Raw genomic sequence first — 26,012 nt, 5'->3', positions numbered from 1 at the left:
CTTTGGCTGTCCCCCACGGCCCTTCACTTCACTTTGCAAAAAAATGGCACACCACTGGAACCATTTGGTGAAGGTGGAATAGCCCCTGAGGGAATCAGTTCTGGCAGAAGAGGAGCCAAAATGCCTAACCTCTCCCTCAGTTTCTAATTCCAGATAGGTGCGCCGTGCAATGAGGTAGGCGCACCAATGCAAATAAACTTGCATGATAAGGTGAAAACCAATGTGACTGATGGGCATGTTGTAGTTTTGTCGTTTTATATCCTTTCAATTGATTGATTGTACTGTGAGGGTGTGTTTTTTTATTATTTCGCATCGACATGCTCTTCCTTCGCCGTTTGGGCCCAAAGGCTGTATAGAAATAAACCACATCATAATATCTGTTGTAATTTGTCTGCTGAGTGGAGCTGAGGAAAAGGATCTGGTCTAAAACCCCTGTGATCTCTTGCTTCAAATCAGAAACTGAATTGTTTTGTTTTTTTCCATGGTTTGATTTTTTTAACCGAACACTCCAGCTATCAAAAACATAACATACATCTTAATTTTATATCTTCACTAACATCTTAATCTCCAGAGTAATTATGCATTATTTTTTTATTATTTTTTTATTGATATAACAATGTTACCGGAAAAATCCGAGGGCTCCCTTGGACAAAACAAAGACACCAACCAGGATAACTTGGAGCAAAACAGCAGCCTGTAGGCTTGGCCTTTATTGAACTGTTGCAACAGGGTGTTCCCCTCACTTGCAGGAGAGAGGAAGGACACAGTTGAAAAAATGGTGTGCAAGGTCTTATAAAGACTTTTGAAATTCCCATCCTGTAGGTCAAGCCCACCCCCAGAAACATCATGCATACATTACAGAAAGGAGGGGTTGAGGGAGGAGTTGTGGTGGTAACCCGAGTGTCCTGTCACCTGGCTGGTTCCCTTCTACCCCTCCCCACGAGTCACTTCCAGGAGACAAAGGGGAGTTGGCAGTTTCCTGCCCCTGAGGGAAGATCTGCTCATTGTCCTTTGTTTCAGTCCATGCTGAATCCACTCCCATATGCAAGTTCTTTGTGATCTTGATGGTCTTCTGTCTAGGACCATCAGGGTTGGCATAGCAACTGGGCAGGGCTCCTGTGGATGTGCTGGGCTGGCCTGTATCAAACCTTCCCCATTTTGTAGTCCTTCCTTCATGGAGTAAAATAAAAGTGGAACAGTGCAAATCTGATGTATGGTTGATTTTCTATGAATTTATAACAGAAGTGTAGCGTATGTAGTGTGTGAGTGTGTGTGAAGTTTGTACAAACTGAATGATGGGGGGGTTTCCTGCTACAACAAGAAAAAAGAAAAAAAAATACCAAATTACACACAGGAATAACCATAGACACATAATTTTCTTAACAATCAATAAAACATATATTGGTCTTAACACTAAAGACCCCAACCTCCTGCCTATTCCATATTTCGATTTCCTATTACTTATTGCCAATACACACTTTTATCATAATTAAACTTTTTCTTAATATATCTAATTTCTTATATCTACCTTGCAACTATTACTGAAGTTCCTCGAATGCTGCAACAGGATTTAAACTGCTATATTTATTTTTCAAATATTATTTGAAAACCTCCCTCTTTCAAACAAATTCCTGTTTTGATTTATTCCTTATTTATTCTGATAGACCATCTAATTCGGCATATTCTGTCAGCTTTTGGATCCAATCTTGAGTAGAGGGGATTTCATTAAAGAGTAATTATGCATAGTGTGCCCAAAAGTTCAAAACAAAAACAACCAAACGGAATTAAAAGAACACACCTGCAGCCACTCAGCCGAAATCGGAAACCGAGTTGTCCATCAACAAGATATTGCCTTCGCTTGTGTATTTTCCTTCCTCCCTCTCTGGATAACACCAGGCAAACATATGGAGGGTAAGGGGAACTACAACTCCCAGGATGCATCTGGGCTGCTGTCAGAATGGCTTGCTCAGGCATGCTAGCACTGAGCATGAGCAAGTTTGTGTCCTGCTGGGGAGCTGTGGCTGATGAAAAAGCAAGGACTGTAAACCGGGGAGCGCATGCAAGGACCCCCAGTTGCATGCACCTGCCTTTTCCTGCGTGAGCAAAACCGAGACAGGCAGAGGGGACCCTTTTGCTTCGATTCCTGCAATCTTCTGCGTGGAAAAAGTTGCACAGAGAACGCGCTTCTGAGGCCAGGAGAAGAGGACTGCTGCAGTGCCCTAAAGGTAAAGGGACCCCTGACCATTAGGTCCAGACGTGGCCTGTGGACAGATACAGACGGGCATGTACCTACGTCTGTGCATAGTATTTGTGTGTGTGTGCATGATGTTGGGATTCCGATATGCTGTCATTTACAGCACACCCCTCAGAATGTCACTGAGAATTAATGAAATAAAAGAACCACATCTGTATTTATTGTCCTGTATGACTTCTGGCTGTTTGGGAAGGCTATAGCAGCATACATTCTGTATGCAAATATTCCAGATTCAGTCCATGACATCTTTAGGTGGGGTTCAGAAAGACCCTTGTCTGAAACAAGATTTGAATGTTTCCCCATCTGAAATGTTAAATGGAAGTGGCTGGCGTCCCAGGATGTTGAATGCATGAAACACATCTTATTATACTGTAGTCTCTATAAACAGGTTAGGTAAAGGTAAAGGGACCCCTGATCATTAGGTCCAGTCGCGGATGACTCTGGGGTTGCAGCGCTCATCTCGCTTTATTGGCCGAGGGAGCCGACGTACAGCTTCCGGGTCATGTGGCCAGCAGGACTAAGCCGCTTCTGGCGAACCAGAGCAGCGCACGGAAACGCCGTTCACCTTCCCTCCAGAGCGGTACCTATTTATCTACTTGCACTTTGACGTGCTTCCGAGCTGCTAGGTTGGCAGGAGCAGGGACCGAGCAATGGGAGCTTACCCCGTCGCGGGGATTCGAACTGCCGACCTTCTGATTGGCAAGTCCTAGGCTCTGTGGTTTAACCCACAGCGCCACTCGTGTCCCACAGCGCCACCTCTCTAATTTTAGCACTGCCGCTCTGTTGCGCAAAAACACACGTTGTGCTGTAGAATGATGCACAGATGTGACTGAACGGCTAACAAACAGAACATTATTTGCCAAGCTCTGTCTTATAGGGCAAGAAATTTTTGCATTTGTGGAGAGAGCGCACAAAACCATTCGCTGCTTGAATTTTGAATGACAGAGTCCTAGGAAGACAGTACCACGTGATTCACACCCCCCAAAAAGCTGAGAAATATATCAACCTACTTTCTTTTTTAAATGGAACTTTACAGGAACATTATTGGGCAAATACGACCTCTCATTGACCGAGGATCAAAGAACTTTCCTTATATTCCCAGAAAAATATCTTTAAACGAACTATAAGGGCAGTGGCAACCAAAAACGACCTAAACTCTATGTACATATATACATGCGCCCCATTATATTTTAATAATGCACATACACCTTATTTTAATGAATTGACTTTTGTAGAACTTCGGAAAGCTTTTACAGAGTTACGATTAAATACAATAAACTCTGCTTATAGAGATGGGAGACACAGAGGCATAGAAACGAATGTGTTTGCATTAGGGGATGTCCTGAAGTAGAGGACCTTATGCATTATATCTTGCGCTGCCCCTTATATAAACAAGAGAACGATTTTGAGCACCTATAAGGACAAGGTCCCCTGGCCAGAACCCCTCTGACATGATTCTATATCTCCTCGCAGACATAGATAAGTATGTGATCTGGCTTGTAGCACTCTTTGAAACTGCCGCTAGGAAAATGATATAGCCAAGATAGCCACCAAATGTAAAGGAGATGAATTTATTTGACCCTATCTACATCAAGCTATATTCTATCTTTATCACCAAACTCCAAATATAATTGCACATTGTATTAACATTATTTTTTATTATATTAGTGGTCATGTGGTGATTTTAGCCTATAAATTTTATTGTTTAATGACTTAATAATTTTTATTTTTATAACTCTGTTTAGAGTAGGTAATGTCTTGATAATATTTTATAAAATATTATTTTATTTTTATAGCTCTGTTTAGAGTAGGTAATGCCTTGATAATATAAATGTTATAAGTTTTCTGTATTAATCCAGCGTATTTTCTTTTAATTGTTGAATGATTCTGCGTACATTGCTGCAGCCTTTGGCTATGTGCAATAAAACTGACTGACTGACTGACTACAGGAACATTACAAAACTTGAATTTGATTTTTCTCCCGCTTTCTCTCCTCCCTCTTGTTTTAGATCTCGTTCCACAATGTTGAAGAGCACTGATGATGCCTCCTTCTTCCTTTGCGCCCGCCACCTGCCCGCCTGATAAGACTTGGCTCCAGAATGAACATAGCGTCCGTGTTTAATGCCTTGCTAGTGTGCGTCCTTGCGGCTGTGCTGTGGAAATACGTCAAGCTGCAAGACCACGTCTCCGTCTTGGAAGAGGAGTTGCTCCTCACTCGCCAGCAGCTCTCTCAGGTCCGCGTTGACTACCAGGCTGCTCTTCAAGACCTGCTGCAAGATGGCACCAGGATGGTGTGCGCCGGCAAGATCCACACGGATCGGATCTGCCGCTTTGAATCCCTCTGCTATTCCACAGAGGCGGAAGAATTCATCTTCTTCCACAGCAACTCCTCCATCATGCTCCCCAACTTGGGCTCCAGGAGATTCCAGCCTGCCCTACTTGATCTCTCCTCGGTAGAAGACCACAACACACAGTACTTCAACTTCGTGGAACTGCCAGCCGCGTCCCTTAAATTTATGCCAAAGCCAGTGTTTGTCCCTGACGTGGCCCTGATCCTGAACCGATTCAACCCGGACAACCTGATGCATGTTTTTCACGATGATCTCCTCCCAATCTTCTACACCATGCAGCAATTCCCAGATTTGGACCAGGAGGCCAGGTTGTTTTTCATGGAAGGCTTTAGCGAAGGCCCGCATTTTGAGCTGTACAAACTGCTGAGCAGCAAGCAGCCGCTGTTAAGAGAGCAGCTGAAGACTCTGGGCCGTCTTCTCTGCTTCACCAAGTCGTACGTGGGACTGTCCAAAATCACCACGTGGTACCAGTACGGGTTTGTCCAGCCGCAGGGGCCGAAAGCCAACATCCTGGTCTCCGGGAACGAGATCCGCCAGTTTGCCAAATTCATGACAGAGAAGTTCAATGTAAGCTTGGAAGGGACACCCAGCGAAGAATATATTGTGGTATTCAGCCGAACCATAAACAGGATAATCCTCAACGAGGCGGAACTCATTCTGACGCTCGCCCAGGAATTCCAGATGAAAACCATTACCGTTTCTATCGAAGACCACGCATTCTCGGATATCGTGCGCCTGATCATCAACGCCTCCATGCTAGTCAGCATGCACGGAGCGCAGCTCGCAATGTCCCTCTTCCTTCCCAGGGGAGCCACTGTGGTGGAGCTTTTCCCGTACGCCATAAACCCTGAGCACTACACACCTTACAAAACGTTGTGTGCCCTTCCTGGCATGGACCTCCAGTACGTCGCCTGGCAGAACACCGAGAAGGAGAACACGGTCGCTTATCCAGACAGGCCCTGGGATCAAGGAGGAATCGCCCACTTAGACAAGGCGGAGCAGGACCGTATCTTGGCAAGCAGCGAGGTTCCCCGACACCTCTGTTGCCGGAACCCGGAATGGCTTTTCCGCATCTACCAGGACACGGAAGTCAACATTGCTTCCCTGATCAAGGTGGTCAGGCAGACCGTGAAGACGAAACCTGGGCCTAAGAGGCAGGCGTGGACCAGCAGCCTCTACCCAGGCAAAGTCAGAGGTGCCAAGTGCCAAACCTCCGTCCAGGGCGCCAGCGAAGCCAAACTCTCTGTGTCCTGGCAAATCCCTTGGAACCTGAAGTACCTGAAGGTCAGGGAAGTGAAATACGAAGTGTGGATACAGGAGCAAGGGGAAAACACGTACGTGCCTTACAGCTTGTCCCATCAGAACCACACCTTTTCGGACAACATCAAGCCCTTCACAAACTACCTAGTGTGGATCCGCTGCATTTTCAACAAGAATCTCCTCGGGCCCTTCGCAGACGTGCTGTTGTGCAGTACATAATCACCACCCAGTTGCTTTTGAGGGGGGGAGTTGATTCCAGCAAGGGGCTTTGAAATAAGGCAGAGTGGTCCCCATATAGTCCTGTAGTTTTCCAAGCAGCTGATCAGGACTTGTAGACCATGCTAGTACCTCTGTGTCCATTTTATTGCGTTCATTATTGTGCCCGTCTCTCTGGCATTATTTCCTGTCGGTGTTCGAGTTCTCTTGGTCCTTGAGAAACACCTACACAAACTAAACCGGAATGGAAGGTAGATGTCGTACCTTGACACAATAACCGGAACATCTCTCTCTTTTGTGTAGTGAATATTTTAAGCCCAGATTTCTGATGGAATTTAAGTGTCTCTCTGAATGGGCAATCTCTTTTGTGTTCCCCACTGTTCAGCTTTATGTTTTATGCTCCCCTCCCCAAATATCTGTCTCCCAGAGCAACATATCTGGTACCAGAGTCCGTCATTAAATTGTTAAAAACCTGTCTATAAATGTACAGTATAGTTTTCCTTTCGTTTGGGGTTCTCAGCTTCCTCCTTTGTGAGATTGGTCGGGATCCTGCAGCAGCAGTCTATACCTCGTTGTCAGGGAACTGCCATCAGCTCAGAGGCGAGAGATGGAAGGGCAGTTGTGTTATAGGGAGCCTCCGAAAATCTTGCGTGGGGCTACCTTTGAAGGTGACCCGGAAACTGCAATTAATCCAGGATGCGGCAGCTAGACTGGTGACTGGGAGCGGCCGCCGGGACCACATAACACCGGTTCTGAGAGACCTGCATTGGCTCCCAGTACGTTTCTGAGCACAGTTAAAAGTGTTGGTGCTGACCTTGAAAGCCCTAAACGGCCTCAGTCCTGTATCCCTGAAGGAGTGTCTCCACCCCCATCGTTCTGCCCAGACACTGAGGTCCAGCTCCGAGGGCCTTCTGGCGGTTCCCTCATTGTGAGAAGTGAGGTTACAGGGAACCAGACAGAGGGCCTTCTCGGTAGTGGCACCCGCCCTGTGGAACGCCCTCCCTTCAGATGTCAAGGAAATAAGCAGCTATCTTATCTTTAAAAAACATCTGAAGGCAGCCCTGTTCAGGGAAGTTTTTAATATTTAATGCTGTATTGTTTTTAACACTTGATTGGGAGCTGCCCAGAGTGGCTGGGGAAACTCAGCCAGATGGGTGGGGTATAAATAATAAATTATTATTATTATTATTATTATAGGGAGCCTCTGAAAATCTTGCAAAGCAGTTCCTCTTCCGGGGAGGAGGAAAGCCCCACCTCCAGTGGAGAAGAGGGCCAGAGGATGCTAGGGAGAGCCTTAACACCGAGCCTGAGTAAACCAGAGAGGCAGGAAGCGCGCCCTTGCCAGTGCCCATTCTGCGCAGTAGTCTTCAGCGCAGGGAGGGGCGGAAAAGGCTGGGTGTGATGTGACTTTTCTGCTGGGGGAGGTACAAAAACCACCACTCCCGGATCCTGCTAGCAATCGAGCCGGACATGAACTTACAACACTCTTCACTGTAAATAGTTTGCACCAAGAATAAAGCCTGGAAAAGACAGGTCGGAGTTTTGCCTAGTTCCTCTCGAGCAACCACAACAGCATCTGACACTCGTAATAAAGGATTAGGCGTCTCAGCCGCTTTGCTCCATCATTTGCTTTGGTCAGGGCCGTCTTAAACATATCTGGTGCCAGGGTGCAAAGCTCCCTCTGCCCCCCACCCCGTTTCCCAGAGTTGTTGAGGACAGCGCTGCCAGCAGGACTGGAGGAGGCGGGCAGCAGCTGGAGAGCAGCTCCTCCGGTGGGGAAGAGATGGAGGCTGGACGTGGCACCCCAGCTGACCGATTTGTGCCACGGTGGCCATGGCAGACGGAGGCTCCAGGTGCGGCGCTGCTTTGGCACAGCATGGCGGAGGCGGGCAAGGGCGGCGAGCTGATGCCAGGAGGCGCCACGTCCAGCCTCTGCCTCTTCCCTGCCGCCCTCCAAAACTTGGCGCCCTGGCGCCCTGCGCCACTAGACTCTATGGGTAAGACGGCCCTGGCTTTGGCTGTTCTGTTTTTCTCTGACCGTTGGGAAAACCAGAGATCTCCCAGACGGGCTCCTTCGCCTCCCTTAAGGGAGAGGAGCCTTTTTGTTTGTCCTTTTCGGTACAGACAGTTAAAATCGTTCGTAGGATTGGAATATGTTATGTACTGAGTTGAATAGGATCCAAACTGCAGCAGTCTGATTGGTCCTAGAACAATGCAGCAGTATGATTGGTTGGCAGGAACCACCCAATCATGCTCCAGATATAAGTGAATCCACAACCTGATTGGCTTACAGTAGAATTCCAGAATTAACCAATCATGTGCAGCCCATTGTGTAAATAATGTATATAAAGCAGATACTTTGAGGGGACATTCATTCATTCCTCCTCACAACTATGAGCTGAATAAAGAGCATGAAATCACTTTGCGACTCGGAGTATATTTCAGAATATCACTTGTAGTTGAATGGTGAATTTTGGACACAACGGAGAGGTAAAAGATTTGGATTGTCATAGAAGACGCTGGAGGAAACGAGTAACAACAGGACCCACAAAGTGGAGGAGGGGAAGTCTGGGAGGTTCCTTGGAATCTTGTTTTTATGTTGTATGTTAGATATGGGACTGTAGCATTTGTATCTGAAAAGCCAAATAAATACATTTTTAAAAAGGAAGAAAAGCTTGCCCTATAGCCAATATCAAAGGCTAAAAAGAAATTGCAGTTTAGAAACTGATTATCAAGAAGTGTCCAAAAACCTGACCATACTTTTGAAAAGAGAGGGGTTACGTTAGATTTACTATTGCAGCAGCCCCACTGCGAGTCTCTTTAGTGAGACGGGAAGAGTTGTTTAAACTCCAAAGAAAAGTCCTTTCACAGGAATCATGGGCAATTTCTCCGAAATATTCCAAATTTAGTTACGCGATAAAAAAAACTTGGTGTCATGGCCTGGGATTCGGACTCGGAGGCTGAACCTGAGGGATCCCAGCCTGCACAGGAGTCCCCGCCTCCAGGGCCGGCTGAGCCGGGGCTGGGGCTTGAGCCTGAAGGGTCCTCACCTGTGCTGGATCCTCAGGAGCAAACACCAGGTGAATCCACTCTGGCTCCGGAGGTGATGGAGGACCCATTGCCTGCAGGTGCTCCACTATCAGCCCCGTCAGGGAAAGGTGAGGTTGCCTCTGGGTCCGGTAACCCTCCAGCCTCTCCTGAGCTGCAGAGGCTCAGGGCAGAGAGGCGGAGGGAACTAAGTTCCCCCAGGAGGAGTGCTCACCTTAAGGCCAAGTGGGGCGAGTCACCTGTGGACTGGGGCCGCCCTATGCCTCAGAGGAGATAAAGGCCAGCCAGCCCAGTCCCAGGTTGCGGGAGCAACATCGTTGGTAACCTGTTCTTGCCGGCACCCTGACCTGCTCTCCTGAGTTCCTGACCACGCCTGACTCCTCGCTTTGGACCTCGCTTCGCCCCTGACAGACAGCCTCCTTACCCTCGACCTAGGACCGGACTTAGACCATGCCGCACGGTAAACCCCCCCAGGACCAGCACAGCAATGCTCCCTTGAAACCTCAGCAACCAATGTTTGGCTTGCGTACCATCCTCCTGCCATCGCTATACCACCAGCTCTCAATGGTCTCTACCATGGTGGGGCTACTCAACAGTCATAACTTTATGACCTTGCTCCATAGCAATTGTTGTCATACTTTTCCATTCACCCTATAGATGGGTTTTTGAATAATTTATGTATCCTTCTGCTGTGCTGAAGAAGAATTCCACGAAACAGTGGGTGATATCCAGAATCACTGTTCACAATGTCTGTTTGCGAACTACTTCGGCAGCGTTGGACTCCATAAACAAAGCTTTACAGCCTTTTTTCACCAGATAAAAATCTGATACATTGCTTCTTTCAGAGACTTGCATAGTCTTCAAAGACTTTCAAGAGAGTTATGTTTATTTGCTTTTATGTTTTCAAGAGAATCCATTAAGAGTGCATATTTTGTGACTTTCAGAGATTCGTAAGTTTTCTGCTCATGTGATTTCATATATTTCATATTATGTAAAGAGTGTATATTTATATCGTATCGCTGTATTTGGTCATCATATTGCCTTGGATATTACTGACTATTGTTTGTAACGCAGGGGGTTAAATTCTTTGGTTAGTAGATACCACCAGCTCTCAATGGGCTCTACCACAGTGGGACTACTCGACAGAATAGACCGCTATGTGAGGACGGCAGTAAGAAAGTGGCTAGGTCTCCTGGATAGTACACCCATGGCGTACTTCCATGCTAAGGTCAGCGACAGAGGCCTAGGAATTCTGGCGATGATGCCAAGACTTCGTAGGGATCATCTCCTACGACTGCCACTATTAAGGACTATTTATGACCACTGCTCCAAAGCAATTGGTGTTATACAATTCCATTCACCATATAGATGGGTTGATGAAGCATTTCTGTATCCTTCTGCTGTGCTGAAGAAGAATTCCACAAAACAGTCGGTATATCCGGAATCACCGTTCACTACGTCTGTTTGCGGACCACTTCGGCAGCGCTGGACATCATAAAACAAAGCTTTACAGATTGTTTTCACCAGATAATAATTTGACCCATTGCTTCTTTCAGAGACTTGCATAGTCTACAAAGACTTTCAGAGACCTATAAGACTTATGTTTATTTGGTTCTCTGTTTTCAAGAGAATCCATCAAGAGTGCACATTTTGTGACATTCAGAAATTTGTAAGATTTCTGTTTATTTGGTTTTGCAGAGAGTGCATAGTTCATACATTTCATATTGTTCAGTGTTCTGTATTGATTATATAAAGAGTTTATATTGACATAGCATTGTTGCCTTGGATAATACTGACTATTAAGGACGGAGCAGTCTACATCTGGGACCTTTCTGAGGTGGGAGCTCTCTCTGGTAGAAAGGGAGAGGGGAAATAGCCTTTTTACATCTCAAGTTCAAGATCGTCGATGGGCCAGTCTCCTGTACCAATCGGTGGATGGTTGCGCATTGAAGGAGTCTGGAAAAACCCATAGCCAGCATAACTGGGTCTACACAAAGTTCCTGTCGGACAAAGACTATTCAAACTCCATTAGGATGCGTATTAATGCGCTTCCTATCAGGTCCCGCGCTTGGCCAGGGAACGGAGAGCTATGTCGTGGCGGGTGCCAGATGCCCTAAACTTTGAACCAAGTTATCAAAGTCTGCTACAGGTCTCATGCGGCAAGACTACATGATGCTGTAGTGAAGTACATCACGAAAGGACTTAGGAGACAAGGGTACCATGTGGATTTGGAGCCTCACTTCAGAACATCCAAAGGTTTGAGGAAACCTGATACAGTGGCGAGTATTGGATGGATCGCTCGAATCATCGATGCCCAAATGGTGGGCGAACAGGTGCCAGAAAGTCCAATACTACACAGGTAACAACAGTCTCCTGGAGATGGTTAAAGAGTGCTACCAAGTAGATGACCTGAGCACCACATCTGCAACGCTCTCCTGCAGAGGGGTGTGGAGTGATCGCTCGGCAGAGGACCTGTTAGCCTGGGGTATTGTCCGGAAGCAAGACCTTAAGGTTCTCTTGTCGTGAGTGGTGATCGGAGGCATTTACCCACATTCTGTCTTTAACAAAACAACAGCTTCCCTCGGTGCTGGGATGTGAGCACCCAGGAAATTGCCCAGGTAATAGCACGGGACTGCTAGAAAAGAATCCGTACGTCTGCAGATAACCAGATGCCATTTCTGAAGGGCGTGGATAAAATAGCCAAATGCCTCGTCATCTAATTAGTGACGCACATGAAAATATAGATATACATATATTTATATGTATTTGTTTAAAGCAAAATAAAAGTATTTAATAAAATAATAATAATAAATAATTAGTGACGCACACGAATGGATGAACGAGATTCCCACTGTTCCTAGGAAAATAAGTGATTTATAAGAACAAGGATGAAACTTTATTTAATATTATGTCAAACTTAAATATTAAAGTATGTGAAAATAAAAATTAAAATTGGAGAATAATATTTGAAAACTATAAAGTAAGAGTTGAAAGAAGGTGAAGCATTGCTGACTCAACTTTATAACTGGGAACGCAGATAAGGGAGATGTGAGGAAGTCCCAAAGGAAGGTTATGGAAATATGGTTTTTTTGGAAATTAATTATGCTGTTTTTTATCTATTGTGTGTTAATTTCTTGCTTTTTTCTTTTCTGTTTGTTTTATGTTGGTGATGGTGTTTTATGTGTTTGGTTTAATAAATATTTTATTTAAAAAAAAGAGATTCCCACTGTTCCTACCTACTATCTAGCGAATCCACAGCCAAGGGAACGGGCTTAGCGGATTCTGTGGGATGTAAGAATCATGTGCAGTCAAACACAACATTGGTAGAGTAGACATGAAGGTTGTCTCAGCCCTCCAGCTGGAATTTCCTGCTTTCCAGGACTGAGACGAAACTTCTTATGTGTAACTTGAGATGGGCATGGCCTCTCAAGAAGTAAAAAGGCTGGCGACCATCTTGTCTTCTTCTTGTCTCTATCAATGCCATCTTAACAACAGCACCACTAAGATGAACCCTTGGCTCCAGGCCAAGAGAGGAAAAGGAGGGCTTTCTCCCATAAGGAGATAGTCACCACATTTAAACTATGTCCTAACCTCTTAAGTCTTATTAAGTGTCTTATTTTAGGAGGGATTAAATGGGGGAAATGCCAGGAAATATGTACAGAGACTCTAACAAGTCTGAGCAAGCTATGTGCTGTGCGTGTGTTTAAGAGAAGGGGAATGTTAACTCTGCTGATTTTGTTGAACTTGTAAAGACAAATTGGGATAGGATACCTTAGACAATTGAAATATACTCCGAGTCGCAAAGTGATTTCATGCTCTTTATTCAGCTCATAGTGGTGAGGAGGTGTCAGGGGTTCAGGAGCAGAGACGCAGAGAAGGGAGGAGACAGAGAGCGAGGGGGAGGAATACGAAGGAAGGATGAGTGGGGATGACGACCCGAGATCACCGAGCCTGTCTAGCGAGTCCGAGGATTCCCAGAAGGGAGCGCCAGCAGCCAGAGCAAGGGGGGAGAGCAGGGGGACACCCCAGGAAGAAGGGTCCAGAGAGGGATCAGAAAGCAGCAGTTGGAGATCGGGACCCACGTTCCCAGCCGGGAGCAGCGGGGAGAAAGGGGACCAGATATCGGGCTCCGGAGACTTTCAGAAGGAGGGAGGGCATGAGTCAGGAGTAGTCACGCCCACCTCGGGGAGCGAGGAAACGATCAAGAGGAAAGTGGAGAGTTGGGCGCGCGCGCCAAGTTCAAATGTAACGGAAGCTGGCGCAGCCAGCAGCCCAGAGAGTGAACCGAGTCCCAAAGCCCGCCGCAAGGAGGCGGAAGGGTCAGGGGGGTCCGCGTCAGAAGAGAGTAGGAAAGGAGAGACCCAGGGGGGCAGGAGGACCCAGAGACGGAAGGAAAGGCGCAGGAGGTGGAGCAAGGCTAGGGTATTAAGCTGGTGCGCTAGAGGCGGAGACTCAGACGGGTCTTCGTCGTTCTGACCTAGAAGAAGTAGGGCTGCACGTTGCAGTTTGGAAATGGAACCTGTAATCCAATAAAGACTCTTTGAAACTGAACGCTGGCTGACTTGGTCCTATGTGAGCTGGGACTGGGCGGCAGCCCTGACAGTAAGACCCGTCTCTCAAGCTTCTGACACCTGATACCTCGCAGCGGAGACAGAAGCAGCTGGAGGAGGGGATCGGTGTGTGGGGGAGCAAGCTCACGACGGTTGGCAAAGATGACGGAAGCAGAGAAAGTTTCAGCGCTGCAACAGGCAGTTACCCAATTGAATGCGGAGGTACTGGCATCCAAGAAAAGGGAGGAGGATGTGGCAGCCGCCTACCGAGATCTCCACGCCAGGTTTGAAGCATGGGTTAAGCATGGGCAGCCAGGACCCAGACCGGAGGGGGTTGGGTTGGCACGGAGAGCAGGAGGGCTGGTGGCTCACTTCGATGGGAATTTACAACAGTACCCCAACTTTCGAGCAGATGTGATGTGCGCACTGCAACTGCTGGCAAAAGACTTTAGAGATGAGCAAGAGAAAGTGGGGTTTATACTGTCCCATTTGCATGGGGATGCGAAGGCGTGGCTGCGCAATTTGTGGAGGGATAAAGATCCGGCGCTTCAGAGTGCAGATGCCTTTATCAAAGCGATGGATGCATGTTTTTTGTCTACCATTGATGTGGATCTTGCCCGACGGGAGATTCATGGACTGAAACAAGGGAGGGCGAGCGTCCGACAGTACCACGCCCGCTTTTTTGCGCTGGTCAGTGCATTGGAATGGGACCGGGACTCGCCCCCAGTCAGGGACCTGTTCTGGGAGGGTCTCAGCTCTGCTGTGAAGGATGAAATTGCGAGGGGGGAGAGGCCCCGAAGCACGCAGGAGGTGGTCCAAAGGGCGCTGACTGTGGGGGTGAGGCTGGAAGAACGTCCATGGTGCAGAGATGAAGGACGTGGAGGGCGCGAAGCAGCGAGAAGTTTCTCTTTCGTTCCAAGGGAAGCAGCGCGTGCGCAATCCACACCTCCGCCAGGAGGGGGAGTGGAACCTATGGAAGTGGGAGGCGCCAGGGCTCAGTCAGCTAGCAGAGCCTCTGCACCGACAGCAGTCAAGACTAAACCTCCTAGAGGGACCAGGAAGTGTTACATATGCGAGAGCCCTCAACACTTGGCGAAAGAGTGTCCCCAGAGGAGCTCCAAGCACACTGCAGCCTCCGCAACGGTGAAAATGGCCACACAATGCAGCGAAGCCCAGCAGGGAAACGACGATGTCTGGCTGGAGACAGAGGCACTGGGGCCCAGCCAGACGCATCAGTGAAGCAGTCCCCAGCGATATTGCAACCCACGGACCCCCTCCCACCCAAACCAGTAGTGCAACTCACAGCGTCTCTCCAGCTACCCAATGGAGTCACCATCGAAGTGCCGCTTTCTGTGGATTCTGGAAGCAACGCAGACTTTATAGCACAGGATTTTGTGGAGCAGCACGCTATAAAGCTGCTGCCTGCCACTCTGCCCCTGCAAGTCGTCACAGTGGATGGCAGAGAGTTGCTAGGGGGGCAGGTGGTGAAGCAGACGCCACCAATGGTGATGCAACTTGGTAACCACAGGGAAGTCATCAGTTTTAATGTCACCCGACTGTCGGACACGCCCATTGTGTTGGGCATGAGTTGGCTGGACAGGCACAGTCCAACGATGGCTTGGTACCAGAGACAGCTGATCTTCGGCTCCTCTTACTGCGCAGAACACTGCATCCTGCCCAGGCAGGAGGGGGAGGAGGAGGACTCACAACTGCAGTTGGGAACGTTGCAAGCAGTTCCCCACAAATACGCGGACTTTCTGGAGGTCTTCTGCGAGAAAGAGGCAGACAAGCTACCACCGCACAGGCAATATGACTGCAAGATTGACCTCCTGCCAGGGGCGACGCTGCCGAAGGGGAAGCTATATTCCATGTCTGAGGACGAACTACAGGAACTCAAACAGTTCATCGATCACAATTTGCAGCGCGGTTTCATCCGGGAGTCCAGCGCAGTAGGGGGCAGTCCTGTTTTCTTCGTGAAGAAAAAGGACACGCCCCAAAAAAGATTGGTCGTGGATTACCGCCTCTTAAACAGAATGACCAAGCCCTCCGATTTCCCTATGCCCAGGATTGACGACCTGCTGGCGACGGTGCGCAAGGGACGCGTGTTCACCAAGTTGGACCTGCGAGGAGCGTACAATCTCATCCGTATGAGGGAGGGCGATGAGTGGAAGACAGCCATGTTCACGCCTCTGGGCACCTACGAATATAGAGTTATGCCTTTTGGATTGCAAAATGGCTCCCACGTTTTTCAAGCTTTTATGCATCACGTGTTGGCGGGACTCCTCTACAAGAAGTGCGTCTGCTTTCTGGATGACATCCTGATATTCTCTGACTCGCAGCAAGCACACGACCAGGACGTTCGGGAGGTGCTGAAGAGGCTGCAGCAGCATAGACTGTACGCCAAACTGGAGAAGTGCCAGTTCGACACGACGGAGGTGGATTTCTTGGGTTACAAGCTGTCGGACAAGGGGCTAGCCATGGACAGCGCCAAGGTTCGTGCGGTGTTGGATTGGAAGAGCCCGCGCAACCGGAAAGAGGTCCAGAGGTTTGTCGGATTCGCCAATTTCTATCGCAAGTTCATCAAGGGGTTCGCGATGCAGACGGCAGCTATTACGGACACGCTAAGCTCCAAGAAAAAGAAATTCATCTGGACGGAGCAGGCGGAGCGGTCCTTTCAGACACTCAAGCGTCTCTTCGCGTCGGAAGAGCAACTGCTGCATATCGACCCCAGCAGACCGCTGAGGGTGGAGACAGACGCGTCCGATAGAGCAGTGGGAGCGGTACTGCTGCAGAAGGACCCGCAGGGGGTCTGGAGGCCGGGGGCGTTCTACTCCAGAAAGCTCAGCAAGTCGGAGCAGAACTACACCATCTGGGATAGGGAGCTGCTTGCCATTCATGCAGCTTTCAAGGCGTGGAGGCACTTCCTGATCGGCGCCAAGCACACGGTGCAGGTCTGCACGGACCACAAGAATCTGGAGCACTGGCGCACGGCTCGGTTCCTGAACCAGAGGCAGATCCGTTGGGCGGAGTTCTTTGCTGACTTCAATTTCCGAATTGAGTACGTCCCGGGCGACACCAACATCATGGCGGATGCCCTGTCCCGAAAACCGCAGTACCTCGAAGAGGCGACGCCAGCGGCGGCCATGCACATCTTCGCGCCAACAGCGTGGGCGTGCGCTTCAGCCACAGTAGACCTGGATGCGGTGCGAAGGGCGTTGACGGACGACTCATTCGCGCAGGCGAAGATGGCAGAGGTGCACAAGGGCACGGCGAAGGGCGACGAGTTCCAGATACGAGACGGCTTGCTCTTACGTAAAGGGGCCGTCTACGTGCCGGGAGACGAACTTCGCGCCCGGGTACTGCAGCAGCTGCACGACGCACCCACGGCCGGGCACTTTGGCACAGAAAAAACGGTGGAATTGGTCGCAAGAGACTTTTGGTGGCCCAGACTGAGGGGGGAAGTCGCGGACTACGTCGCGAGGTGCGACACCTGCCAGAGGGCCAAGCCGGTGCACAAACCACCGGCGGGACTGCTGGAACCGCTGCAAACGCCGTTTGAACCATGGGAGAGGGTGGCCCTGGACTTTGTCACGGATCTACCCAGCTCGAGAGGCAAGACAGCTGTACTAGTGGTGGTGGACTTGTTCACCAAGATGGCACATTTCATACCGTGTGCGAAGGTGGCCACGGCAGAACAAACAGCCAAATTGTTCATAGATCACGTGTTCAAAGTGCACGGGCTGCCACGGTCTATACTGTCCGACCGCGGACGCCAGTTCATCTCGAATTTCTGGCAAAAGCTGATGGGCTTCCTGAACGTCAAGATCAACCTGACATCGGCAAGGCACCCGCAGACCAACGGGCAAGCGGAGAGGGTCAATGCCATCATGCAGCAGTACCTGAGATGCTATGCCAATCAACAGCCGGCGACGTGGGTGGATTACCTGCCGCTCGCCGAATTCGCCTACAACAACACGAAACACGTATCCACAGGGGTGACGCCGTTCTTCGCCAACAATGGGAGGAATCCCAGAACCTTCCCGGGACTGGACAGAGTGGGGGAAGGGGAACCACAGACGGCGGACGCTTTCGCATCTGAGTTGCAAGAGGTCCACGATCAACTCAGACGGCAGCTGGAGCTGGCGAAGCACGCATACAAGGTCCAAGCTGACAAGCACAGGCGAGTTGGCGAGGAGATCCGAGTGGGAGACTGGGTCTGGTTGGCAGCCCACGCGGTGCCGACCCGATCGTTAGCCAAGAGGAAGCTAGGGCACAAGCAACTCGGTCCATACCGAGTCGAAGCGCAGATCAACCCGGTGGCTTTCCGGCTGGTGCTACCAGAGGGTTCCAGGATGCATCCGGTGTTCCACAGGTCGGTGCTCACTCCCTACAGGGCACCGCACAGGTTCCAGGAACCAGGAACGGCACCGAGTCAGTCTCCGGAGCGGACGGAGGTGGGAAGATTGCCACAGCAGGACCCCATCAACGAAGTCACGGAGATTTTGGACTCCAGATGGGGGGAAGACGGAGTAGAATATCTACTAGCAAGGGAGGGCACCCGGGCCAGTACTAATAGCTGGGTGCCGGACTACGCCTTGGAGGAACCCCTGCTCAAGGATGAGTTTCATGCCCTTTTCCCACACAGACCTATGCCAGCGGGCTTCTTCGACGACTGGTTGTTCACGCCCACGCTTTCCTCCAGCACGTTCCATGGCTTCGACTCGGAAGGGGAACCCGCACCGCGCACACGTTCCCCAGAGGGGTCACCGGAGGGTTCGGCGTCCGACAACTCGTATTGGTGGGACGATCGGCCAGAGGAGCAGTGGCGCCGGAAGTGGCAGGAGACACCAGGTCCAGCGACAGACGCAGAGACGGACATGGACGTTTGCGGGGAGGACCTTGGTTTCGAGCACGGCGGCACCGAGATGGAGGCGGAGGAGACCACCGTTGACGAACGCGGGGAGGAAGACTCGGAGGTCTTCAGTTGGCGGCCAGCAACGGGGAGCGAACTGTATCCGACATTCACTCCCGTGATGACGGAGCACCCACCAACCACCCTTGAAAGCGGGGAGGGGGGAAGGGGGGGCTTCGAGGGGGGGATGGATGTCAGGGGTTCAGGAGCAGAGACGCAGAGAAGGGAGGAGACAGAGAGCGAGGGGGAGGAATACGAAGGAAGGATGAGTGGGGATGACGACCCGAGATCACCGAGCCTGTCTAGCGAGTCCGAGGATTCCCAGAAGGGAGCGCCAGCAGCCAGAGCAAGGGGGGAGAGCAGGGGGACACCCCAGGAAGAAGGGTCCAGAGAGGGATCAGAAAGCAGCAGTTGGAGATCGGGACCCACGTTCCCAGCCGGGAGCAGCGGGGAGAAAGGGGACCAGATATCGGGCTCCGGAGACTTTCAGAAGGAGGGAGGGCATGAGTCAGGAGTAGTCACGCCCACCTCGGGGAGCGAGGAAACGATCAAGAGGAAAGTGGAGAGTTGGGCGCGCGCGCCAAGTTCAAATGTAACGGAAGCTGGCGCAGCCAGCAGCCCAGAGAGTGAACCGAGTCCCAAAGCCCGCCGCAAGGAGGCGGAAGGGTCAGGGGGGTCCGCGTCAGAAGAGAGTAGGAAAGGAGAGACCCAGGGGGGCAGGAGGACCCAGAGACGGAAGGAAAGGCGCAGGAGGTGGAGCAAGGCTAGGGTATTAAGCTGGTGCGCTAGAGGCGGAGACTCAGACGGGTCTTCGTCGTTCTGACCTAGAAGAAGTAGGGCTGCACGTTGCAGTTTGGAAATGGAACCTGTAATCCAATAAAGACTCTTTGAAACTGAACGCTGGCTGACTTGGTCCTATGTGAGCTGGGACTGGGCGGCAGCCCTGACAGGAGGAATGAATGAAAGTCCCCTGTAGTAAAGTTACAACTGTTAGAAAAATCATTCCTTGGTCAAGTGAAAGAATGTGGCCTTGTGGGTATTTTTATCAGCCGCAAGGACCCTGGGAAAGGGAGCTGTGTATCTTTAAAACCCAGACTTCGGCTCCTTACTGTGAGAGGTTTATGGGAGGAAAGGAGTCCTTGATTAATGAAAGGTTTGGCACCTGGGCTGGTGGTGTGAATCTCTTCCCTCCTCCCGGAGGTTATTTGTTTTCAAACTGCTGAGAATTGGGGATCTGGTTAATTTCACAGGTGGGAGGAAGATTCTTTGATTAGGGTTCAAACCTAAAGCTGACCCAGCTGCAAAAGAGTGAGCTGATCAAATTAAGATTCTTGATTGGCTAAAAGTTACGACGCCAAGTCAGAATTGTAAATAAAAGGATCAAGAGATGTTTTGTGTTTTGCTCTCTGCCATTGCTCTGCAACTTGCAAAGATGCCCGGCTGTAACTTCCATCGATAGCCTTCGTTTCGTCCTTTTGAAATGGAAATCCTCAAACATCTCCATTACGCAACAGCTTGAAAGGACTATTGACTATTCTAACCCTGTTCCTTTGTGAGTATGTAAAGCTAGTGATAATATACAGCGTTTTTATTTTTTGTTTGTAAGACTCAAAAGAAGTGCCTGTTGATTCTCAACATGTTTTCTGTTATCCTTTTAAAATAAACTTTTATAGTAGAACCTGTTGGTATTTGTGCCTTTTCCGAGGGAATAGCTAAATCCAAGCCTTCCGCTTAGTTACGCTTTACCGAGAGAATATCTGCCTGCAAGCCTGTGGATTCAGCTTGTAGAGGGGGGAATTGCCAGGTTAATGGGACACACACTTCTCCCTGGATTGTGTCTCTGGGTTCCCCTGACCAAAAGGGAGTGGTGGCAGCCCTACCGGTGTTATTTCGGCCTGTGTTTTTGAAAAGTAAAACCCTCGCCAACCTGCTCAAGAAACCTGGTCTGGCCGGAGAGCAAAGACAGGTGATGGAGGGGCAGTAGGGGGCGAGTGGAGCTTTACTACATCCCCTCACAGTATCTGCTTTATATACATTATTTACACAATGGGCTGCACATGATTGGCTAATTCCAGAATTCTACTGCAAGCCAATCAGGTTGTGGATTCACTTCTATCTGGAGCAGGATTGGGTGGTTCCTGCCAACCAATCATACTGCTGCATTGTTCTAGGACCAATCAGACTGCTGCATTCTGAATCCTATTGTTATAGGACCAATCAGACTGCTGCAATTTGGATCCTATTCAACTCAGTACATAACAACAATATATCCTTCCCTGCATCCCTAAACATTCCCACAGATTCAGTGGGGAAAGAAGACCCTAGTGAGTTTCACTCTGGCCCTGTGAAGAGACATGAGAGGTACAGAATAAGTGGGAGGCCTGCCGGTGAAATACCACTACTTTGGGAAGCAAGAAAACTACCAACATTAGAAGAATGGAGGATGAAATTGATGGACTACGAAGAATTAGACAAGCTAACAGGAAGGATCCGAGACCGGCGGGGCCAGAGGTTTACCAAAGACTGGACTAAATTTACTGAGTATCTGAAAAGTATTTGTGATGATCAGATTACGTTTGTAGGACTACAAGAAGTTCTGTGAGGAGTAATTTAATAAATATTGTAAGAATGGAAAGGGAGAAATGATTTGTTAGAAAAGGTAAAGGCAATATTAAGTTAAGAATTGCAGGAGAAATAATCAAGACAGAAGACTATCAGAGATGCTGAAGGAAGTCCAAACAAGGACATATGTATAATAATTTGTGTGGTATGTCTTAAAAATTTTAGTATGCTAACAATTAATAAAAAATATTTTTTAAAAAAGAATTACCACTACTCTGATCGTTTTTTCAATTACCCAGTGAGGTGAGCCCTGAAGGGCTCTTGCTTCTGCCTGCAAGCGCCCGGCGTGTGCCAGGTGCGACCCGCTCCAGCGACAGCGTCAGGTGGGGAGTTTTGACTGGGGTGGTACACCTGTCAAACCGTAACACAGGTGTCCTAAGGCGAGCGCAGGGAAAAGAAAAGGAAGAAGAAAAAAGAAAGGGGAAGAAGAATTAAAGAGGCTATAGGAAAATAAATAGGAGATGGAGAATGAACGAAAAGATTCTGAACGGTGAAAAGATATTGAGCAAAGCTCAAGACCTGTTAAAGGAATTCTTTGGAATCAATATGGCTCAAGATACAGTTATTAGAGTGATTTGGGATGCAAGCAAGGCCTTGGGTGGATAAAGATCTACCCAAACAGGAAGCCCTGGATGACAAGGGAGGTCCAGGGGTTGCTAAAGGCAAGAAATACTGCTTTCAGAGGTGGAAATAAGTCGCTGTACAGCTTAGCTAGAGCCGATCTAAAGAGAGGTATCCGTGTACCAAAGGAGGCGTATAGACAGCGGCTGGAGAATCATTTACAAAGTAACAACACCAGGCAGGTGTGGCAAGGTGTACAAGAATTAACAGGGTATAAATCTAAGGACTCCCTGGCAGACGAGGGAGGGGCATCCCTCGCAGAGGATTTGAATGCCTTTTTTGCCCGTTTTGAAGTAACATCTGCAGCAACACCTGCTGAGGCTTTACCACCACCACCACCACCACTCCTGGTGAAGGCTTTGCCGTCACCACCACCATCACCATCATCAGTACAAAGGAATGTAGTAGTCTCTGTGGAAAAAGAAGAGATGAGGAAGGTGTTGAAGGGAATCAACCCAAGGAAGGCCACAGGGCCAGATGGGGTAGCTGGAAGGGTATTGAGAGACTGTGCAGATCAACTAGCAGGAATTTTCACTGGGATCTTAAATCGATCCCTAGCCCAGGCTATTGTTCCATCCTGCCTAAAGTCCTCTATTATCGTTCCAATAGCAAAAAAATCTAACCCGGAAGATCTGAATGATTTTCGTCCAGTAGCACTCACACCTATAATCATGAAGTGCTTTGAAAAGCTGGTACGAAATTATGTCATTGCCTGCCTACCAGAGGGACTGGACACATTCCAATTTGCTTATAAAACGAAAAGATCGACAGAGGACGCTGTGGCGATTGCCCTCCATGCCGTCCTTGCACATTTGGAGCAGCGGGGGGGGGGGGTTATGCCAGACTGCTTTTTTTAGATTTCAGCTCGGCATTTAATACCATTCTACCACAACGTCTGATGTCTAAACTGGAAGATCTGGGGCTGCCGTTATCACTTTGTGGGTGGATATTGGACTTTTTGTCAGACCGCCCCCAGAGGGTTCGGTTGGGCCCTTATACCTCTAATATGCTTAAGACTAACACAGGAACACCACAGGGATGCGTACTCAGTCCGCTCCTTTATATTCTCTACACATACGATTGTGTCGCTACTCACCCTAGTAATAGGGTTGTCAAATTTGCAGATGACACAACTGTGATTGGGCTCATCTCTGAAAGGGAGGGTGAAACGGATTATAGAGATGAGGTGGAGCGGCTGACAGAGTGGTGCAGCGCTAACAACTTGCTCATAAATACAAGGAAGACAAAGGAGCTTGTGGTGGACTTCAGGAGACAGAAGAGCAACGTCCAGCCACTTTTGATTGATGGGGTCTGTGTGGAGAGGGTAACAACGTTCAGATTTCTGGGCATTGAATTACAAGAGGATCTGTCCTGGAGTGTCAACACAAGGGGGCTTGTGAAGAAGGCGCAGCAGAGACTGTACTTTTTGAGAATACTAAGGAAAAACCATCTTCCGCAGAAACTGCTGCTTGCCTTCTATCACTGTGCCATTGAGAGCGTGCTCACTTATGGCTTATGTGTGTGGTACGGAAGCTGTACTACCCAGGACAGGATGGGGTTGTGCAGAGTTGTTAAGGCAGCAGAGAGCATTGTTGGCTGCCCACTCTCCACCTTAGAGCAGATTTATGCCACAAGGTACCATAGGAAGGCACTGGACATAGTAAAAGATCCATCGCATCCTGGTCACTGTCTCTTCGAGCTCTTGCCATCGGGACGGAGATACAGGACGATGAAGACAAGAACGAGCCGTCTTAAGAACAGCTTCTTCTCCAGAGCGATCTCGGCCCTGAATGGGAAGCCTGGACTTTGAAAGCCATCTAATCTCCCTTGCTGTATTATACTGTATTGTTTAATTAGTGTTTTTATGGAGCAGTCAAGTAATTTCGTTGTCCCCGAAGGGGGCAATGACAATAAAGATATTCTTATTCTTCTTATTCTTATTCTTCTTTATAAGTGGGTATTATATCCAATGAAATGCCATTCAAAAAAGAATTAGAGAAGGGGAACTGGATCAAATGAGAAATGAAATAGGCATAGGAAAGGAAAATATTTGAGCATCTGGATTAACTCCAAAAATCTAAATTTATTTCAGGATAACTATATAAAAATTTGACAAGAAATAAAAAAAATATTGAAACCTGGACTAAATTGAAGTTGTCATTTCTAGGTAGGATCTCGATCATAAAGATGAATGTTCTCCCTAGATTGGTTTTCTTATTTCAAATGATCCCAGTTCTGAATGAGGTAGGCTGCCTCAAAACATTGCAACAAGAAATATCTAAAATTAGATGGGAGGGTAGGAGACCCAGGATTAAACATCAAATTTTAATAGATATAGAGGTGGCTTCGCCCTGCCCGATTTAAAATTGTATTACGAGGCAGTCTGCCTCACGTGGATGAAGGAATGGTGCAGTTTGAAAGATATGGATATGTTGGACTTGGAGGGACATAATAACTGTTGGAGTTGGCATGCTTATTTAATATATGTAAAGGCAAAAATACACAGAGATTAATTTTATAATGAATGGTTTTAGAGTGATGTTTGTGCTGTACTTTTGTACTGTTTTATTGTTGTTAGCCGCCCTGAGCCTGGCTTCGGCTGGGGAGGGCGGGATATAAATACAAATTATTATTATTATTATTAAATCATATCATAAGGAGATCACTTCTCAAAGTTGGGGAGAAATATAAAGATGGGTTGGAGCTCAAAATCCCGTGGTGGGCCTCTCCAGTAGAGGCCACAGTGGTGGTGAAAAACAAGATGTTGGAAAATTGGCCTACCTAAAAAATACTTTTAAAAGAAGAAGAGAACCAATTGAAACTTAAGAGCTTTGAGGAATTAAGAGATGTCATCACAGATTGGTTCCAATATTATCAAATATTCGAAAGATTTAAAGTAGATAAACAAAAAGGGTTCGCCAAGGAAATCTCGAGATTTGAATCCGATGTAATAAATGCAAAAAGTAAAATCCTCTCTAAAGCTTATCGCCTCCTCCTCGAATGGGAAGTCGAGGAAGTTACATCAGCCATGATAAAGTGGTCTCAAGACTTTGGGTATGTTATACCATGTCCTAATGGGAAAACCTGTGGAAGAATAGTTGGAGGATTTCCAGTCCTTGTGTCCATTTCCTGCCAAAAAGAATGAAAATGTGGCTGTTATGTACTGAGTTGAATAGGATCCAAAATGCAGCAGTCTGATTGGTCCTAAACAATAGGATCCAAAATGCAGCAGTCTGATTGGTCCGCAGGAGCCACCCAATCCAGCTCCAGGTGGAAGTGAAATCCACTCTCGACTCCGAGTATATTTCAGTGGCAAAATGAAAACGCGGCATATGGTTGCACATTTTTAACTGGCAGTTCTTTTCTTTTAACTGCCTTTTCTCTCAGCTTCCAGTAACGAAGAGGAAGAGATGGTGTGATAGGAATTCTGAGGTCTTAGATATATGTTAAATGTTCATAAGCGTACCAACCAAGCACGTACATAGATCAGCACAGGAAGACCGACCTGAAACCATTTTTGATTCCCAAACTGTCCCAAACTGACCAAATGTTTTCTCTGCAAGGTCAAAGGAAAATGGAAAAGCCTCCCCATTGCCTTTCCTTCACAAATCCTGTCTTAAGGTTATGTCTGTGTATGAACAGGGTGAGCCTGTGACCTGACTCAGGAACTAAGTATTTATTATTCCAAAAGGCTGGCCAGGCTCCCCAGGGTATCCAATCAAGCAAGCATTAACAGGTAACCTGCCAGACAGGAGATAAACAACATTCAAATTTCTGTTTAGACTGCCTTTTCTGTGATGTAGGTATGATGTTTCTGGGGGTGGTCTTGATCTACAGGGCGGCAATTTCAAAAGTCTTTATAAGGCCTTGCGCGCCATTGTTCTGGGTTCCTCCTCCTTTCCTGCGAGTGAGGGGAGCACCCTGTTGCAACAGATCAATAAAGAACAGGCTTACTAGCTGCTTTGCTTCTCAATATTCTCTGGTTGGCCTCTGTTATTTTCTCCTACCAATAGGGAACCTAAATAAGGACTCTATATGGGCTCTTGGATACCCCATAAGGGAAAAAGGGCAGATTTTGTTTATGACAATGGAAACCTCGCAGGAGGAGAAAGAAAAACGGGGAGAATACGCATCTATTTATTTGCAGATATATTTCTAAAATCATTTGAAAAGCAACA

The 26,012-nt window shown here is 48.2% G+C and overlaps 1 protein-coding gene and 1 long non-coding RNA gene across 2 annotated transcripts in view; one reads left to right on the top strand and one right to left on the bottom strand.

Moving 5' to 3' along the window:
• Positions 1-1,969: 1,969 nt before the first annotated feature.
• LOC310689370 (protein O-linked-mannose beta-1,4-N-acetylglucosaminyltransferase 2-like) lies at positions 1,970-6,568 on the top strand. Its single transcript, XM_083467022.1, has 2 exons — positions 1,970-2,225; positions 4,264-6,568. The coding sequence occupies exon 2, from the start codon at positions 4,354-4,356 to the stop codon at positions 6,082-6,084; it is 1,731 nt and encodes a 576-aa protein (XP_083323148.1). The 5' UTR covers positions 1,970-2,225; positions 4,264-4,353; the 3' UTR covers positions 6,085-6,568.
• LOC310689592 overlaps positions 6,100-26,012 on the bottom strand; it is an 82,684-nt gene continuing 62,771 nt past the window's right edge. The window contains exon 2 of the long non-coding RNA XR_014517537.1: positions 6,100-6,865. This is a non-coding gene — a long non-coding RNA (uncharacterized lncRNA). The remainder of the gene's footprint in view (positions 6,866-26,012) is intronic.

Source organism: Podarcis liolepis (genome assembly GCF_965112155.1).
Source record: "Podarcis liolepis genome assembly, chromosome: 12".
In the NCBI taxonomy this organism is placed as follows: Eukaryota; Metazoa; Chordata; class Lepidosauria; order Squamata; family Lacertidae; genus Podarcis; species Podarcis liolepis.
This window is presented reverse-complemented; position numbering and strand designations above follow the sequence as displayed.

What these genes read in the sequence shown, in the direction of transcription:
- LOC310689370 (XM_083467022.1), top strand. Translation starts at nt 4,354, where the DNA reads ATGAACATAGCGTCCGTGTTTAATGCCTTGCTAGTGTGCGTCCTTGCG.